Source organism: Watersipora subatra, chromosome 3 (genome assembly GCF_963576615.1).
Source record: "Watersipora subatra chromosome 3, tzWatSuba1.1, whole genome shotgun sequence".
NCBI classification, from domain to species: Eukaryota; Metazoa; Bryozoa; class Gymnolaemata; order Cheilostomatida; family Watersiporidae; genus Watersipora; species Watersipora subatra.
The window spans coordinates 25,416,833-25,437,907 of NC_088710.1; the positions used below are offsets into that span (position 1 = coordinate 25,416,833).

Below are 21,075 nucleotides of genomic sequence, written 5' to 3' on the forward strand. Positions count from 1 at the left end.
TTTTACATCATCTGATGTCATAAAAAGGTAAAAATGTGCGACAGAATGAGTTCAGACACATTCATGTTCTCTTCATACTACTATGGTTGACAAGTTGAGCATATCCGAGTTACATGAGTTACCGCTATTATAATAGCTTAGTAGCTTATGGCATTATTATTACTGTTAAAATAAATACTCGCTGTCGCTACTGCTATTGCCCCATAGATGATCATCAGAAGTCCATTAATCTACAATTTTGTGAAACCTATATAGCTGTAATGCTTCTGATTATCACGAAGAACAAATAGCTATAAAAATGTGTTTTTGAAAAGTAAAACTAAGGTCAACGTTAGAAGCAAACATGTTTTTCATTGGCTAAATGCAAAAAGATGATTGTTTCCTTTCAATTAAGCGAAGGCACCATAGGCTAATTATACCACTACTCACCAATCAGAAACGTTTCGTACTAAGCCTACAAAAGTTAATTTCTGCAATTTGTTATGCTTTGATAGGTACATACGGCGTGTTACGATTTATATGGTTGGCTCATCTGCAAATTCTTATAAGTTCCCTCTTTCAGGGCTGTTTTTCTAAGGTCGGCCTATATACGAGGATATATGGTATGCGCTCGGCACAATCATCAGCATCTCTAGAGTCATGTTTATTCTGACACCATGCCAAAGCTCAGTTGCCTGAGCAAGGGCCAGACCTAAACAGTCCTAACGTTAAATATGCTATCCTGGTGTTTTTATAGTCACTTGCTGATCACACAGAATGAAGACAGCTGCAAGCTGCTCACATGGGATGTGAATGTTCTGGAGGTAGAGGGTAGAAACAGATCGAATGAATCACTATGTACTCTCAACTGTGAGGGAGCTCTTCTAGCTCACACTTCCACGGTTAGGGTGGGTGTTGGTAATAGATTAATTATTAATGTAATCTATAAGATAAGTGTTAGTAATTTTCATTAGCTACAACCTGTAACACGCAGTGTGTTTCGTAGTACAGTGCACCCTCGAGATACGATGTTAATTCGTTCCAGGGTTGGCATCGTATGGTGAAAAATTCGTATATCGGGGTATAGAGACCATTGTAATTAAACAATGCAAACACCCCCTGGTAAAAATCGTCAATTTTTTTTATAAAATTGTGTACATATTGACAATTAGCAACAAGATAGTATGTTAACTTTAGTAATTATAGTTACCTACAGTAACTATATTGTATTTAGTGTATTTTAATGCTTATGATCTGCAATAAAACGCAAAATTATAATGTGTGTACCAAATGCAGTACGTACGGTAAGGAGTTCTTGCCTTTAAAAGGTACGCATAACATAAATTTTGAATTCACTTCAAGTAAGTTTAGCTTGCTAAACTTACACTTCAAACTAAGTTTTAGTATGTATCAACTTTTTATCACGAAATTTTATCCTTCAGCAGTTCCTATCTTCACTTTCACTATAAACTTTAGCCTATCTGTTTGAAACCTTTTTCAACCTAAATCAATAAGGCCGAACGATGCAGTTACAGAAAGCGGCCCCTCGCACACTTGACCATTTAATGGCTACCGAAATGAAAAATAAAATTTTATTTTCTATACAGGACGTACATACCTTTGGAGTAACGTGGCTTTAGCTGGTACATGTAGCGAGTAAAGCAGAGATGAGGCAAAAGCGTATCAATGCTAATTATGGTGCTGTACACTTTAAAATAAATTTAAAACGTAATGAATTGGAATTTTTTAGCATGCTAAAAGAAGTTGTCCATTCCTGTCCAATTCTTCTACCTTTTCTACGAAAAAATTGATGGTGCAATGCAGAAAATTGCTAGCTAGCGCTTGTAAAAGGATCCAGAGAATTTGGTACAGTAGTTTATCTTGTATGAAATGTGCACAAGAATCAATGTAACCATACATACAAAGTTTGTACGTATTTATACCCTAGGGGGGACAGGGCTTTAGCAAGTTTCAAAAAGTAATGTGGATGTGTCAACTATCTTGAGTAGCTAGTTATATGAGTTACATACATACATACGATGAATTGTATTCACGTAGAAGATAACAAGCCCATATGCAAAGACATGGTTAAACAAGAGAATAAAACATAAAATCAAAAGGAAACAAATAAAATATGAAAAACATGCCACACAAGGGATAAATAATATATATTATACATGCATTGTTTTAATTTACCAGTCCACATCAGTAAATTAAACACTTAAAATATTTCTGCGAATGTGGGGTTCTCTGTATCTTCTACATCCTCGCCTTTACTAAATGGTTGCTCCTTTTGAATGCTGATCACGTGCATGACCTAGCTCATTCAAATCTTCAGTCGGAAGCTCGTTCTTGTGCTTGCTTTATTGGAGTTGTTGTTTTAATAATAATTACAAATGCTGATTGGTTGCGATCATATTCCTTGACAATGTTGATAATACGGGTTCCTCTTATTTACGACATCCAACTTTGTTGACATAGAAATCAATTTTCCTTCGTTTTGTAACGTTTGTATCGGTCTCAGATTCCATAGATAACGAATTAAATGTAGATACTTGTAGCTATATACGTATGCTGACTTAAAAGTTTATAGTAAAAGCTATAATAACGCTACAAATGAATATTTGCTCTCGCTTGTGCATTTTACACGAAATTTTCCACGCGGATATGAGAGAAGTCGATCATCGTGTCTCTTCTAAACGTTCTAAGAATGTTTTCGGCAAACTATATTTCGGTGTCTTTTTTATTTCGACGTGTGTTATGAGCACACCGACGGCCAAATTTTAACTCGGGCGAAACTTTTCTCAAATTCGTATGGTGAAATAAAATTCGTATAGCGAGGTGAAGATATCACAATGTTTGACTTCGTAAGGTGAAAACATCGTATATCAGGGTAATCGTATCTCGAGGGTGCACTGTATTTAGAATACTTCTGGCCATTAGTACCAAGCAATTCTGAGATATAGTTACTGAAGTCAATGTTTTGATGGATGCTGATTACAGGTCTAAATATTAGTGATAGGAATTGAACTGCAGCTTTTTTTAAGATGCTGTCAAACCTCTATTTGAATGCCATGGCTCTTTATTTTGCAATCATTATTTTATAGTGGCGATTTATTCCAGATGATGTTCAATTAGAGGGTGGTGATGTATTTTTCGACTAGCTAGTCAGAGTTTTGGGAAGACCAGTTTAACCCTTATACAGGTGAAGCGATGTTAATGTAACCTATATTTTGCACATTCCTTCAGGCGGAGTGACATTAATCCCATCGGCCTCAGCATTTTTGCTAAACCATAAACATCGAAGTACCAGACCGAGTTAAACAAGGAACTGCTTTAAGCAAACAAATATAAGCCAGATACAGTTATTAATTATGTTTCATGGTGCTTTCAAAGTTTTAAAGAAAATACTAAAGCTTTAGAGTTAGCAACTGGACATAAAATTTGAAAAATTTAAATGTTTGTGATGTTTTAAACTTAGAATGCGCCATAACAATGGCTACAATTACGGTGTTCCTGAAACGTATTCTCATCATTCATCAAAATGCTTTAAAGTCTTCAGGTCAGATTATAAACCACATTATGGATGAATTTGTAACAATGTCTCAGATTTAGACCTTAATGATTTCTAATTAGAGTGCGGCTCTGATGATTGTGATAATTGATCTTCTCAGATCCACCGTGACTGAAATCATGGACTACAGCAAAAACAAAATAATTAATTGTTATTGGTGTCACTCTATTGATGTGATCTTGTGGACATTTTTTTACTGATCACTTTCCACTATTGGTTTGTGAAGATCACAAAATTTCAAAGTGGCAGTCAAATCGAGGTAGCGCTCTATTTAAAGATGATGCTCTAGTTTTAACCTTTCTCCTATAGTGGGGTTCTATTAAAGGTAGTGTTAGAAGAAAGCCGGTGTTCAAATAGAGGTTTTGATGTTCGTTGATTGTTAATCAATTCAGGCATCAGGCAGACACTTCTGTGTTGCAAATCATTGATTATTGGGCGGTTGCTTGCTGCTGGGTTGTATGGGTAGGGTATGAGCTGTGCGAGTATGATATGAGTTGCAAGGGTATGATATGAGTTGCAAGGGTATGACATGAGTTGCAAGGGTATAATAGGGGTTGAAAGGGTATGGTATGAGTTGCAAAGATGTGATATGAGTTGCAAGGATATGATATGAGTTGCAAGGGTATGATATGAGTTGCAAGGGTATGATAGGAGTTGAAAGAGTATGATAGGGTTGAAAGGGTATGGTATGAGTTGCAAGGGTATGACATGAGTTGCAAGGGTATGTTATGAGTTGCAAGGGTATGATATGAGTTGCAAGGGTATGTTATGAGTTGCAAGGGTATGATATGAGTTGAAAGAGTTTGATATGAGTTGCAAGGGTATGATATGGGTTGCAAGGGTAGGGTATGAGTTGCAAGGGTATGGTATGAGTTGCAAGGGTATGACATGAGTTGCAAGGGTATGTTATGAGTTGCAAGGGTATGATATGAGTTGAAAGAGTTTGATATGAGTTGCAAGGGTATGATATGGGTTGCAAGGGTAGGGTATGAGTTGCAAGAGGAGGATATGAGTTGCAAGAGTTTGATAGGAGTTGCAAGGGTATGGTATGAGTTGCAAGGGTAGGGTATGAGTTGTAAGAGTATGTGAGTTGTTAGAATCGGATATGAGTTGCAAGAGGAGGATATGAGTTGCAAGGGTATGATATGAGTTGAAAGAGTTTGATATGAGTTGCAAGGGTAGGGTATGAGTTGCAAGGGTATTATATGAGTTGAAAGAGTTTGATATGAGTTGCAAGGGTATGATATGGGTTGCAAGGGTAGGGTATGAGTTGCAAGAGGAGGATATGAGTTGCAAGGGTATGATATGAGTTGCAAGGGTAGGGTATGAGTTGCAAGGGTATGATATGAGTTGAAAGAGTTTGATATGAGTTGCAAGGGTATGATATGGGTTGCAAGGGTAGGGTATGAGTTGCAAGAGGAGGATATGAGTTGCAAGGGTATGATATGAGTTGAAAGAGTTTGATATGAGTTGCAAGGGTAGGGTATGAGTTGCAAGGGTATTATATGAGTTTAAAGAGTTTGATATGAGTTGCAAGGGTATGATATGGGTTGCAAGGGTAGGGTATGAGTTGCAAGAGGAGGATATGAGTTGCAAGGGTATGATATGGGTTGCAAGGGTAGGGTATGAGTTGCAAGAGGAGGATATGAGTTGCAAGGGTATGATATGAGTTGCAAGGGTAGGGTATGAGTTGCAAGGGTATGATATGAGTTGAAAGAGTTTGATATGAGTTGCAAGGGTATGATATGGGTTGCAAGGGTAGGGTATGAGTTGCAAGAGGAGGATATGAGTTGCAAGGGTATGATATGAGTTGAAAGAGTTTGATATGAGTTGCAAGGGTATGATATGGGTTGCGAGGGTAGGGTATGAGTTGCGAGAGGAGGATATGAGTTGAAAGGGTATGATATGAATTGTAGGAGTAGGATATGAATTGTACGATATGAGTTGTATAAGTGTGATTTGGGCTGTAGAAGTAGCATTTGGGCACAGTGATTAAGGTACAGTAGAGGCTCCTACAACATAAATAATCTGTTCCAGAAAATTTTACGTTAAAGGAAATTTATGTTATAATTACATTGAAATACATGTGAATTACCTACCTAATTAATTCCATGATCCTTACAAAGTGATCTGATCTTTCAGGAATGAAAAAAACCACCTTAATTTAGTATTTATTGACTACTCTAACTGTAGTATTTTTGGTTTGTGTCGACAACTTTTCTTATTTTTATTTCATCAATTTTGTTCAGTTTTTGGTTCAATATTGCTGTAATTTTACAAAGAGTTAAAAGGAGTGCACACCTACAACCCCAATTTATAACGATTTGTTCATTTTTTGCAGACTGCGAAGTTTATCCTGCAATAGAAGAATAATTAAAATATTTTAAACGTCTACACTAAAGCAAAACAAAAGTATATTTCTCTATAAATAAGGCAGTGTCTATCTGTCCGTCTGTCTAATCGTCACCAGGGTTCAAGGTTATGCTACAAGATAACTTTTTGCCGATTCTCGTGATATTAGGATTAGTATTGTGACACTCTAACCTCTGCATCGATCGATCGTCTCAAGTATTGCTGAAGATTATAGTGCCTACTGATTCTCTGTGCTTTATCGACCATCTGATGGACCAGACAGCTATGGCACTTGTATATATAATAGAGACATCGTTGTTTTCTTTCTCTCAAGTGCGGAACGAAAGAAAGCAATATTTTTGTGAAAAATTTCGCCGACTTAACAGGTCATGTGATATGGAATTTTTACGAAGTATGAAGCAAAAACTTTACATAAATGTTTTACGTTATCTGGAATTGTCAGCTGTACATCCAATAGTTGTCTTCTTTCCTTTTTTGTTATCCTGTTATCCTTTTTTGTTAATCGACAGTTCCATTTTTCTCTCATAGGGTGTGGAGTTGCGCTGCCATGGCCTGATAACTTACTCAGATGACTCTCTAGTCATTATTTGGAAGGTAGGAAATATTTATTGCTTATTATCTGCTCAGTTCACTTAATAAATATTTAATTAAATATGAACTTTCACAAAATTTTAGTAGATTTTATAGGAAAGTGTCAGTATTTTTATCATTTGCTGTGGTTTTCAATGTTTGAGGTGATCTGACTGCCAGGATGTTTCAAGATTAAAATCAACAAAACTTGAGCGCAGTTAAAACACATTTCACATGTATTTTTCACCCAGGTGTTTGAACCGCAATCAAGTTTTGTCTATTTTAATCTTGAAACATGCTGGCCGTCGGATCACCGCAACTAACAAAGTGCTACATACTTCACCATCACGTACTACAACTAACAAAGTACTTCATACTTCACCATCAAGTACTACAACTAACAAAGTGCTACATACTTCACCATCCAGCACTACAACTAACAAAATACTACATACTTCACCATCAACTACTACAACTAACAAAATACTACATACTTCACCATCAAGTACTACAACTAACAAAGTGCTACATACTTCACCATCAATTACTACAACTAACAAAGTACTGCATACTTCACTATCAAGTGCATTGTACTACAACTAACAAAGTACTACATTTTTCACCATCAAGTACTACAACCAACTGAGTACTACATACTTCACCATCAAGTACTACAACTAACAAAGTACTACGCACTTCACCATCAAGTACTACGACTAACAAAGTACTACGTACTTCACCATCAAGTACTACAACTAACAAAGTGCTACATACTTCACCATCAATTACTACAACTAACAAAGTACTGCATACTTCACCATCAAGTGCATTGTACTACAACTAACAAAGTACTACATTTTTCACCATCAAGTACTACAACTAACTGAGTACTACATACTTCACCATCAAGTACTACAACTAACAAAGTACTACATACTTCACCATCAAGTACTACAACTAACAAAGTACTACGTACTTCACCATCAAGTACTACAAGTAACAAAGTACTACGTACTTCACCATCAAGTACTACGGCTAACAAAGTACTTTAGTCATGGTTCTCATTTAATAATTGTCACTTGGATTGGTTTGATTGCGACATAAATCTTGGTTTCTGCATGACAATGTTGTAAGGAAATTATTTATGATATCATTAAACAGATTGTACACCTCAAGCTTGAATCTTGAGTTCCTTAGGTTTTTACATGCACTGATTATGTTTCGGAAGTTAATTCATTAGCTACTGAAAAATGATGAACATTACATCTTACTAGCTATTTTCCTAAATTTTATTAATTTACTCTGTGACATTCAGTTGTAACTTACTTCTTAACTGTGCCTCCTTCCACTTGTCATCAACTGCCACTTGTCATCATTTGCCACTTGTCATCAACGGCCACTTGTCATCAACTGCCACTTGTCATCAACTGCCACTTTTATAGATTTTGTTACAGAACAAAGATGAGGAGATGATCAGGCTACTCACTGCCATCAACCAGACCAGCACGATCTCCTAGCTCATTTCTTGCTCAAGTTGTTATATTCATATTTCAACAATTTTACAATCAATATGGTGCTTTTTCCAAACAGTTGAGTTTTTCTATAAATTTCAACATTTTGATTTTAGAAAAATTGTCAAACAGTCGTTTGTACTTAATTATATAATTTTTTGGGAGTTTATAGCCCTCAATAATTGTCGTGTATTTGATGAGTGTATGTCAAATCTAATGTTCTGTTTGAATTACGACCTGTCATTATACGTATACACATGTTAACAAACTGGGCACAACATGGTTTCCAGCCTTTTTTCATAAATCGTGTGAATATGCCACACCAAATAATACCACATCGAGAATACACATCTATTCAATGTTAATCATAATAATCATATAATTTTCTGGATCCAGATCCCTTCCTGAGCCATTGTACACACCAAAACTAGAACTTGACATCGGTCTGTATCTAAAACTACAAGTGGACCTCGATAAACCTCATAGTCCCCATATTGGGTGGTTTGCTAATTCTGCCATATCTTGTCACCCGAACATTACTTGTACCTTGAGCGCTTATGGGTTGCTCGCCTTTTACTTGCATCCCATTTCTTGTTGGTATAACATTCCCAACCTGTTGCTCATGCCTGGATTACTTGCCAATTACTGGCTCCACGTTCCCAAGTGGCATCACATTCTCAACCTGTTATTTGTGCCTCGAAAGAAAGATTTTAGTTCTGGTACCTCTGAGAGTAGCTGGTGGCTGGTCCTCTCTTCCATCCTCCATCCATGTCACAGCCACCAGACAAATCCGGGTATAACTCAAAAAAGTTTCTTTTGTTTATCTGGATCTCGCTCCACCCTAACATAGTAACTATAAGGAGAGGTATTCTTATTCAGCACGGTACCCTCAGTTCCAATGTCGGTAGGGGCCCTAACGTGTACAACCTGCCCCAGTAAAATTTTCAGGAGTTGTTTTGCCCTGTATTTCCTAATACCATCAAATTTACTTTCATGCGTTCTCTGGTATCTTTGAACTGACCATAGTCTACATCCTCTCATAAGGTATGCATAAGGCTGACCTTATTGGTCGGTCAAACATGAGTTTACTAGGGGAATATCCTCACGGCAATGGAGTTGTTCTACAGGCTGACAACCTGACATCTTCATTGTTGGTCTTGTACCATATGATAAATCCGGCATAAATATTTTTTGCCTATGACACCATGTTAGATTCTACAGGTCAGTTACCAATAAGAAAAGTCAAGAGGACCTAGAGGCTTGATAATTCTGTATATATAGCCTTTGCGTCATGTGACATCTTAATCCGGTACCCGGCGAGTCACACACAGCTTCGAAGCCTATACAATCCATAGGCGCATATACATGTATAACACAATAGTTTACCGTATGAACATTAGTAACTATGGCTACACCGACAACAGCTGGTAGAAAGTTATGCAACTGTCACAAGTGATGATGAGAGGCATTGTCGAGCTCACACCAACCCATTAAATCTACAGGGCATCTACTGGTAAGTTACGCTGTCTAACTTGGAAAGTGAAGTAACAATTTGTTAAAATTACCTACTATAAATATTAATTCTTACAAGATAAAAAGACTAGTCAAACCTGAACCTATGAGCAGATAAATTTTTATTTGTGAAACTAATCATTGTTCGCGACACAAATGTTTGTTTTGATGAAGATTTAGGGAATAATTTGTGCGAAAGGCAAATAAATGGCCTTCACAAATATGAAGATCGAATGAATCAAATAAATAATCACACATTACCTATCAAAACTCAATTTTCAAGTTCAGTGAAAAAAGGGAGAGAGTTTAATAATAAATCATGCCTGCACTACAAGCCAAAAAATTTTTCTTCCAAAGGCTGGTTGTGCATCAGCGAGTTTCAAATTATTATTTATTTTAACATATACTTACTTAAAATGTTGTGTCAGTTAAAGTCATGAAAGGCTGCTCTCTTCACTTCCAATTCTATCAAGGTTAGACAACAATCTACTACTACATGTCTGTAAAGGTTTACTTAAATGTACCCCAGGAGTTCTACACTTAATTTACATCATGCTGACCCTTTTTAAATTAGTTTTAGTGCCAAGCAATTGTGCAGAGCCCCTTTCCACTAATCGAGACTCCTTTCCATCAGTTTCCAAAGACTGACTTACTACGGAATCAATAACTGGTAAATACGAAACGTCTCTCCTCTTTCGACTTTGGTGAAGGGAACAAACTGTGGCAGCCCACCAGCTCATCACGTTTATGATCAGCAAGTTGTAACATTTTATAAAGAGACTAAGTTTAGTATAAAGTACTAAGGTCAAAAGACCACCTAGTGAATGAGTCTTAACAATAATGCTGCTAGTAAAAGTAGAAGCTGATACTTAGTGTAAAGGAATCTTCTACAGGAATAAGAATTCATAAGTTTGAAAAAAATCTTAGTCTTCGTAGACAACTCATGTCATCGCCCATTGTGCCACTTTAACTGGTTTGTTTGCTTGTGGGTTGGTTAGGTTTATCATTCTTGTGTAGTGCTATATTTTCAGCACATTCTGCATACTTTTCTAGGTAGGTCGATTGTAATGTAAAGATGTTAGTATTACTTCTGTTAATGTCACTTAATATGTATATCTCTGATTTGATTTTTATTTCAGGCGTAGGCCTACTTTACTGATAACCGCTATTCAAAAGTGAGAGGGGTAAAGATCTTGAAGAAAGATGCAGCTCCTACAGTGTTTAATTTTGCACTTTCAAAAACACAGCCAAAGAAAAGAACGCACTTTGATTTAACAAATTCATCAATTTGCAAGATGTTCCACCAGCAATAAAAGTCCCATAGTTAAATATGTGGAAGAGGTCTCGGTTTTTCTATTATACTGTTAAAGTTGTAAAATTAACATTTAACTCATTAATTATTATTAAATTAATGTCTTGATTGTTATTTCTGCTGAAAATCTGCCAATGAAGCCAAAGCAAAAAATTAGAAACATCTCCAACTTATAAGGTCAAAGTAATTCTCAAAATGTTTGCAACTTATTTATTCAAAAACGGATTTACCAATTATTTGATATACAACTCTGGAGTTATCTTTCCAAACATCTAGGAAAGCAAAACTCCCAATATAGTCACCAATCTAGGAAGTCACCAACAAAGTAAAGAATGAAAAAGTGGAGTTGTTGTAATTAAATAACCCTAGCTACTTTTCGAGGTAGGTTTTGGAGGGTTAAAGTTAGTGTCTCAGTAATATGTTATCATTTGGAAGCGTAGCATTTCCGCAGCCACGGCTAGCTAACTATGACGTCTTGTCCAAAGTCTCATATCGTAATCTCAGAAAACGCCCCTATCTAGACTTGTTTTAAATGAGGTTTGGATTGACTTGCCTAAATAATTTTTGTGCAATGGCAGCACTTTAAAGCGCTAGTTGATCGTTGAAGATTCTCAAAAACATGCTTGCTACTAAAAAACAAACAAATATTTAGGAAGCCTTTCCTGCAGTTTGAGGTGCAACATTTCACTCGTTTTTTAGCAGTATTGTTGTATTGGTGATTGATAAAACTGGATTATCGTACCAGTTCCCTACAAGGTTTTGGGAATGGCTTAGTTTATTTATCGACCACAGATGTGCTGCTGTAAGTAGTTATTGCTAATAGCTCATTGGTAAGGTCTGATCTTGATTAGTGGCTCTTTTAATCGATTTAACTTGTTTATTAAAGTACATAAGATTTTGCAGTTGACCTTTCCAAATACTGCAATTTGAGACTACAGTTCCATAATTCCTCATGACCGTATGTTTATTTTAAGAATCAGATACAGATATACTAGTTATACTTTAAGACTAAATTATAAAAGTTGAAAAGTAAATGTCTGAAACTTGAGATGAAGCGACTCTCTTGTTCTCTCGATAATCAATTCTTTGGCTTGTTCTACTGATGCGTCTGACTGCAATGGGGAAGCTGTGCTAAAAGAGTGAAAAGTATGATTGAATATTCGTTTTTTTATTTTGAATAAAAGTTACCCTTAGAGTCCAGGAGTGAAACTATATACGTTTCAGGTCTTCAATTGTGAATCTTGTAGTTTTTGGATGTTTCTGCCTACATCTTTTTGTTTTCCATCAGCAGAGATTTTATCATACTTAATCTCTAATTATAAACTTTGGTTTGGTGTAGATTGGTACCAGATGCGGATTTTGATATACTGCATGACGCAAGTTCCTATTGTCTGGCCACTGTACCTGTTAAGGAATCTGGTTAGGCGTTTATCTTAAAATGCACTATTTAGGAGTTAATCCTTGGTTTTAATCTGGCTCTGACCTTCAAGGTTTTGGTTGTTATCTATCGTTTTTATGTAAAGTTTCCAATGTTCTATTTGTGGATGGAAATCTGGGAGTTGGCTTGTTATAATGGTGATTATCCCATCTCTGGAATTTGTAGATGCTGTATCCGTGGCAGTTTGTCATGAAATTTGCAACGGTGCTGTACATGGTGCTGTCTACCTGTACAAGGCTGATATCAGACATAACGGTATAACACAATATAGTGCTTACTTTTTATGATTGAGAGTACTGTCATAAGATTGTTTAAGATAATATATGGATGTTATATCAGATCTTAACTGATATTTGATACCAACAGCTCTGTGAATTAACATGTTATGGAGGTATGTGTGGATTCTCAATTACTCGAGTTAACCAATTATTAATAACATTAATAATAATGTTAATAAATAATAATAATAATAATAAACTCTGGCTGCGAGTTCTAATTTTAGTAACTGTTATAATTAATAATAGGACCAATATTAATAATAATATTAGTAATTATTACTAATATTATTCATATTAATAATAATAATGTTATTATTTAGCCAGAGTTTATTCATTTATTAGTTTATTTTTAATGCCAAGACAGTAATTATCATTTTTTTTAATTGAAGAAATATTCACAGGGACGATTATATCATGATTAAAGGTATTATTAAACTTAATAAAAGTGAAAGTTTGCTGGAATCTGTAATAGCCTACTCATTTTATAAAGAGATCACTCGGCGAGTCGGGCACTCCTTGGATGTACGGAATCTGCCACGACAAGCATGTATTTTTAGTTGTTGATGCAGTCAACAGTAGGATCTCATGTTCATTTACCAGGCATTGAAGAGAGATAACTACAGAAATGAGATCTCCGCGAGCTTCAGCAAGAGCGACAGGATCACTCACTGCTCACAATTAAGGGTGGGACGGTATCAGTAATTACCTATCAAAAGAGAATTTGGCTATCATAAATGACCCGGATCTGTTGGCATCATTCCATTGGCTAAGGAAATATTGCGCCACCTTCAAGCCAATTCGAACGTCAATTGCGATGTGAGAGGCCAAGTACCAATGCTGGAACACAGCCCTCGCGAGGCAAAGTAACCTGGTGAATGCATAATGTGTTAGGAGTTATTCAAAGCAAGATGATAACTCCAGGTTTTAAATAATAGTTTTAAGCGACCCAAACCGGACACAGTGAGTCCTGGGGATATGATGTCCCCTGTTATCCGATCTTTTCGGCTCACAAAATGCAATGCGATTGTTTTTCGTCCTCGCATATGAATTATATTTCACCATACGAGTTCTACTTCGCCATACAAATTCTATTTCGCCATACGAGCTCTACTTCGCCATATGAATTCAGTCATATATTTTGCTCAAAATTCAAATTTGGCAGCCGATTTGCTTATTAGCCTACGCTGAAATAACAAAGATGCTGATATTTTGTCTGCTGAAAACCTTCTCACAATTCCTGAAAGAGGCGATGACCCTGACGAGAAAATATGACCAATTTTCATCAGTTCAGCATTCCTCAAGTGAAAAACAATAATATAATTTATCCTTTGAAACCATTAACAAAGTTTGAGTTGCGATCCCCTCGAACAGAGGGTCTGGGATCAGACAACTTTCCTTAATCTGCTAACAAAACCCACTTCATTACGTATTAAACAGAACATTTTTGAGAACAGCATCTCTTGGGCTTTCTTGTCAACTTGGGTTGATAAGGGTTTTTACAAGGCCGGCTAAAAGTGATGGTGAAAAGGAAGCCGGAAATATTAATAAAAAGTTAAATTATGTTAAATAGTTGACAATACACACTAAAGCTTAGCTTTAAGTGCTTGTTTAGTAATCTAAATTCAGTTAAATTCAAAGTTTATGTAATTCGTCTGTCTCGAAGGTACATTGTAATGTTACATTTTATATCAGATCAGATAAATTGAAGTTGCTGGTTGTAACTATAGTTACTAGGGCTAACATACTAGCTTGTTACTAATTTTTAATATGTACAGTAATTATATAATATTTTGATGATTTCTACCAGGGGATGTTTGCATTAGATAATTGCTATGGGTTTGTATACCCTTTATATGATGTTTTTGCCATACGATGCCAAGTCTGGAGCGGATTGAAATCGCATGGTAAAGGTTCACTGTATCTACATATAAATAAAAAACCTTAAAGGTTGACTTGCACCAAAATTCACATTACAATTATTTGGTATCAAAAGATTCACCATGTCTTGCTCTGTTGTGTTGTAGGTGCCAAATGTGTGGAAAAGTGATTACAGGCTCTTAAAAGCTCAAAAACGAAAAGCCGTCATACATTGGAATCTATTTATTTCTCTGACGTAACCACGTAATTTGTTTATCGTCCTGTCGCGTATGTTCTCACGTGAATTGAAAGGACAATACAAAGCTCAATATAAAACCTATCGTAGTACTAGTTTATAACAAACACTTTGGGTTTTACCGAAGACCCCGTATCAAATATAGATACTCCGCTACTTTACAGTTTAGTTTCGGCATTATTCAATCGTCAAGTCGCTATATGATCACGTGACACAATACTTCGCAAATAATTTTAGCAGCACTTTCCGATTATCCGCACTTGTCTGATAATCATGACAAGTGACCAACATGCTCGTCATGATTATCAGACAATGATATGTACTCCTTTGAGGTAAGGTTAAAAAGTTTAACGGTTTTTTACGCTAATTTATAAGATATCAGTGCTAAAAGTGACAGCATTACGATGACGATAAAACAGGCGTGTAAGAACAATAGACATAGTTTTATTGAATGCGTGAAGTATCCTTGTGAAAATAATTCGACGAATAAGGTTGCAAGAAGGTGTAAACAGAAACCCATCTCTCACAACTACATCACATTTGAGCCGTTTTGGAAAGGGAATCCAAACTACGGCGGTCTCGTGTGGCTGCGATTTTCTGTTAGTTTTTGAGCTTTTAAGTGCTTGTAATCACATTTCCACATATTTTGCACCTACAACACAACAGAGTAAGACATGGTGAATCTTTTCATATCAAATAATGGTAATGTGAATTTTGTTGCTAGTCAACCTTTAACATTCATATCGCGAAAGACCATTATTATGCGTGTCTGTTAAGGCGATACTGGAATGTTTATATTCATTTATAAAACTGAGTTTCTTTTTAACATTCACATTCTATTTGACTTAGCAAAGCATATCCATAAACGTTACTCTTGTATAAATCCTTCCCAATGTTTGTTCCCCGAGACTTTACTTATACGTGAGTATATATGGTAATAACGCTTTTTTTGAGTTAAAAACAATAACACAAAGCTTTTCATGTGCAGAATTCATCAATTGACTTATGGCTGGGATGAATTTGATCAACTTGCATGTTAATTTGTAAAGGATTTTGTTGTGGCCTTTTACGGCTCCACAAGAAACTAAACCAATTTGAGTATATAAGGAAGTGTATGCATTTTTTACAAATATATAACGAATACAGTTGAGAGTGCACATACAATCAACTGTATGTAACAATACTTTCCCGTGCTCTGGCTTGCTTGGCTCATTTGGGCTCCTTTTTAATACGATTTTATGTGTGCGTATGTCCAGTTATAGTTATTGTATCGTTATAGCTGCACATACACACAACAGACTTTGAGATTTATAATTTTTATATACATAGTGAAACCAGCATCTGCATTACTTACACCATTCAACTGTGAGACATTTTTATAGCTTACTAATGAGGTACATGAAACTGGTTTCTGAACCCAAGTTGCTTCATGTAAAGGCTCCATACCTTCCCCAAAAGGGCTGACTCAGTAGTAGTTTGGACTTTCATTTGTCGGCTCAGTGGTAGATCAGTTTCAGGTTTGCCGATTCGGTAGCTGGTCGGTCTCTCATTTGCTGCTCGGTGGTAGGTTGGTCTTTCAATTGCCGATTCGGTGGTAGATCCTTCTCGCAATCTCTAACACGATGGTCATTCGGTGATCTCCTATTGGCCAGTGATCGGCTATCTGTTTTTCTGGCCTAGTTGAGTGCCGACTTAGCCTTTTCTGTTCGATTCTCTTTAATTTCGCTGAGGCCGAGTCTTGTAGCTTTAGCGCGGTTGGTTTGTCACGATGGCTGATGGGATAATAATGCCAGCCGTGATGGCTCTGCCATCATGACTGACATTATTTTCCTCTGCCATATCAGATTGATATACCTGCTTGACCTACAAAAATTAGACTTTGCTCTGATAATAAGAAATAAATTTCACCAGCCGTTGTCGTAAGAAGTAAACACTTGTGCTACTATTTAGGTCAAAAAGTGTGTTTTTTACTAGTTTCACCAGCAGACATGTAAAGTGGTGGGCCTAACAAAATAGCAAAATAATGGAATTCTATGCAGGAAATAAAAATTTAAAATTGTGTAATTTCGGTAGGTAAATTGTTACAGATCTAACTTATTTTTCTTTAGCTTTTGGAAAAATCATGCAAGTTCATTCACGGCATCATTATTTGTATACGCATTTAGCAGCTGCCTTCTTTTCATAGTGTTACACATAATTAATGGCTATCTACTTTTACAATAACCAAATCACTTATCAACACACATTCGTATTGACCTCTACACATGCTCATGAACTGTAATAATTATACACGTAACCAAAGTGGCAAATCAAACAACCAAGTCTACTAATTGACCTAAAGTAACCTTCTGATTACTGGGTTAACATTCTTTTACTCTACCTCAAGGCCCCTTGTGTGCACACTATTTAGGACTATGTTGTAATTACTATCGCTTAGGCCGTGTATCTATCCCAACAGGTAATAAGAGAACAACTGGCAACGAGGATGAGATTCACTTGATTGCGCAGAACGTCATAGATTATACATGTCCATCAACAAAAATAAACTTTTGTTGACAGGCATGTATACTTTGCATGCCAAATGTAAGATTACACCAACTATATCAGTTGTATCATCCTATCACACTTTTTAGTCATATATTTTCTTTTGACACAAGCTCTATAAGCAAAAAAACAGTAACTTTTTTCTCCAATCACTGGAACCAAGAAAATGACTCTTTGGAGACATTCACTCTTTATTTTGAATGGCTTGAAATAGTCACCATAGCAAATGGCATTACATATGCTGCGAAAAAAGCTGTTTCATTGAGTCCTATACTGTCAAAAACAGTCTTTTTTACAGTCTCACAGCTCCTGATATATTCAAAAAGCAGGGTCTATCAGCACGTACACAATTTTTAACTGCTCATTTATTTCCAGTCCTTGATAATTGTATAAACTATTCATTTTCCCTAAAAAACAGCTACCCGGAAAAACGTGACTCAGTTTCTAGCGCAACGCTAAGCACTTTCGGAACACTGTTATGCCTGTGCCAATTTTAGACCTTGAGTATTGCAAGTTCGGTTTGTATGTGACATTTTATCTGAGAACACACATCGTAAACTACACTCAGAAGCAGAACTTACACTAGACTAAGCCTTAGAAATAGCTAAGGGTATAGAGCAATACAATAAAGATGTTCACTAGATGGCTATAAAACCTTATACACCACAGACTGTCCAAGTATCTTCACTAAATTCAAATATTGTGGGTGTATCATTTCCCCCCAAGAACACAGGCTCCTAAATGATTTTAAGACCTCGTCACACTTGTGGTAGTATTCAACATTTATGACAATTGTCGACACCTGCAACCATAGTGCTTCAACTTTTGCTTAATAAGAACAACTAAATGCAGCATATCAGAGTGGCATTTTTATTAGTGCAACTCATCACAAAACCTTTTGTTTTGACATCTTTTAGCCTCATTAGGATTATCTCATAGAAGTGCAATTGGGCTTTATCGAGCGACATCTTATGGACATCACTTTTGTCAAGTTAATCATACAGCACCCCAGGAATTTGATTGACCACCTGCTTACTTAACATAGTCTTGCAACCCCTTATCAATCAGGAACTGCGCACACTAACCTTCCAGCTTTCTGGAAAATAAATAACTCAAGTTGATCTAGTTGAGAGTTTGCGCCCAGGCCGAACTGTACTCTTGGTCCAGTGGTGACTGAATGGATGCCCATATTGTCTTGTCCGGCATTCCTACTAGTCTGGCCAGCTCTTGTGAACTGAGTTGAAGCCCACCACTTTTTGAGGCAGAATCTGCAGGTGTTCGTGCTTTAGCTTGGCTGGTGTAATTGGGATTGGCCCTGCCACTTTTAAAGCAGGTACCATCACGCTCCTTATTCTCATAAGTTTGTTGAAACCCGGAAGCAAGCCCCCGGTATCCTTCCTGTGCTTTGAGTCTCACCTGGAGCTAAGGACTTGGGTGTGTCCACGTGTTTGTTCTCTTGTGCCGGCTCATATCCCACCTGCTCCATTGGTTAAAAGAAGTGACTGAGCCTTTGTTTTTGCGGTCCTCCAGAGGTGATTATTAGTGACAACCTGTGGAGTCAATTTTTTTCCAGTAAAGTAGTGTGGAGGACCTGAGTGCATTGAGTATTAGACTCCACTGCTGCAACACTACCGATTTACCAGACTGCGCTTTTCATGGCTGAGGCTGTTTCAGCAGTTATGTCTCTCTCTTTCGAATCCTAAGAAAAAGGTTGCCTTTGGCTTTGCCTGACAACTGATATTTACTGGTCGGTGACTGGGCCAGTCTTGAATTTGCTTTATCTGTTTGGCCACCTGTTTCACCATTAGAGTAAGCAAGTAAGCTGATGAATACTGTTGGGTCCTCGCAGCCAGTTCTAACACAGGCTCCATTAGGTTATCTTTCATTTGGTTTAAGCTGCAGAAACACTGGCAAATTTTGCAAAAGCGGTGCCAAACGTCCTCACTGACAAAAGTGATTCCAGCTTGCTAGTTTGCTGATCATGGCCAGAAGGTGTCTCTGTAGTAGGGCTGGTTCAAGGAGTTGCGAAACATATTGGCTATTATTGGCAGGTATTGCCCAAACAAGTCTGCATTCGTGATACAGATTAGTCTTTCGACCTCTACATCGTGTCCTTGCGGTGAGATCTGGTTGCTTTTCACGGCATTCAGCTCGATTTTGGTCTACCTTGTGGAGAGTTCGAAATTTGTCTGCATTGAGGGCATCAAATTCTGCTTATAGTTCATTGGGTTGACCACGACTTTCAGCTTCTTCCTTGAGGCTTTTCCGGAAGTGTAATATGGATGCCCCGGCTGTTCACTGAAGGGCATTTGCCACTTCCAGTGGCTGATAAATGTTCAGCATACCCCATAATGCCATACTGGATGGTGGTTTTCATTGATATTCCTGGTCAGAGTCTCGGGTCCAGTCATCAGCACTTCTAGAGCTTTAAGGTTTGATCAACAGTCAAGTTGCCAGGCATAACCTCTTTCAATATATAGAGACAAATTTCGATGCTCTTTATATAATTTATAAAAAATGCATTTAATATATTTTAATGCACTTTTTTGGTGGCAAACAGCATGTTCTTAAAAAAGTCTGCGTCATCTAATCATCATTTGAATTAAAAACAAGTTTTCATTGTCAAATATTGATAAACGCAAACATTAATTTGCAATTAATTTGCACTTTTACCAATGAACCCATTGCCTATCCATACTTTTACCGATGAACAAGTACCTATCCATACTTTTCCCGATGCACAAGTACCTATGCATACATGCACAAATGCATAAATGTACACATGAATATTTGCAGTGTCATGGACACTCATGTGTGTAGAAAGTCTGCAAGATTCCTTTACAGTACAACACCAAAGTCAGCTCAACTGGGCAGTGATGGTCAAATATTTATTGATGTATTTGTATATAAGAAATATACAATAAAGCCCATATGTAGAAAAAGCGCAGATGTGCTCTGTTCATTGCTTGCATTGTTTCTTTTTCATACACACTCTGGCGAAGCAAACTTCACTTTGCTTGACCTAGTTTGAATTAGTCGAACCCGATCGAGTTGACCCAAGTCAAGAGCTTGCCTGTCCGCAGGGCCCACTAGATCTGACCTCGAATGTACCATTCCCTAATTAGAATTTAAGTGGAAGATCCAGCTGAGCCCAGGCTCCAAACAGCTGATTTCTTCTATTATCACCCCTTGCTTGGTGGAGCTAGTGTCACTGTTAGCGGCAATACCTGGCATAGTCAAGTCTGCATCAGCTCAGGCTTCCCCATGCTGGTGGAGCTGGCTGATTCTTCTGACAGAAGTTGTCGACCAACAGTCCTTTTTATTTCTTTTTTGTATCTTTTTTGACTACTTGTATGGGTATATGATATCACTTCCAGCTTCTCAGCTGTCTTTAGTAACTGAAACAATTGGTCTGTTTTTGCATTATACCTTCTTCTCGGTTTGAGGATGACCGCAGTGTGATTTAGCTCATCCAGTCATGAGTGAAAAGATTTCAGACTTTCCTTCATGGTGAAAGATTTCCCTTGCCTTTTCGCCAAGTACAGTTGATTAGCCCAGGCTTTTATGACCTGGTATTACCATATGTATTTGGTGAGCAGTTTTGTTTGTTCTCTTTTTTGTTGTTATTGTAATTGTTAGATTGTAATCTGTTTGTAATTATTGAATCAGTACCCAATCATTTTTCATTGTAAGCATTAGAGTAGAACAGACTTTCTAATCATTACTTACTAAATAGTTCACAACTAAACACCTACGATGTTGTTTCTTTTTTTCATGAAATTTATTTGAACTGCACGAAACACTTGTATAGCATAAAGTTTTAGAGTGTTTATATTTTTATTTTCATATAATAAACTTTGTGTACAGCAAT

At 36.9% G+C, this 21,075-nt stretch overlaps 1 protein-coding gene across 1 annotated transcript in view; it reads left to right on the forward strand.

Annotated features, from left to right (window-relative positions):
• Window positions 1–8,349, forward strand: part of LOC137389556 (uncharacterized) — a 386,829-nt gene extending 378,480 nt beyond the window's left edge. Inside the window, exons 3-5 of the mRNA XM_068075599.1 lie at window positions 737–887; window positions 6,455–6,520; window positions 7,951–8,349. Of these exons, the coding sequence (XP_067931700.1) occupies window positions 737–887; window positions 6,455–6,520; window positions 7,951–8,013 (280 nt within the window). The 3' untranslated portion in view covers window positions 8,014–8,349. The remainder of the gene's footprint in view (window positions 1–736; window positions 888–6,454; window positions 6,521–7,950) is intronic.
• The last annotated feature ends 12,726 nt before the right edge of the window (window positions 8,350–21,075 follow it).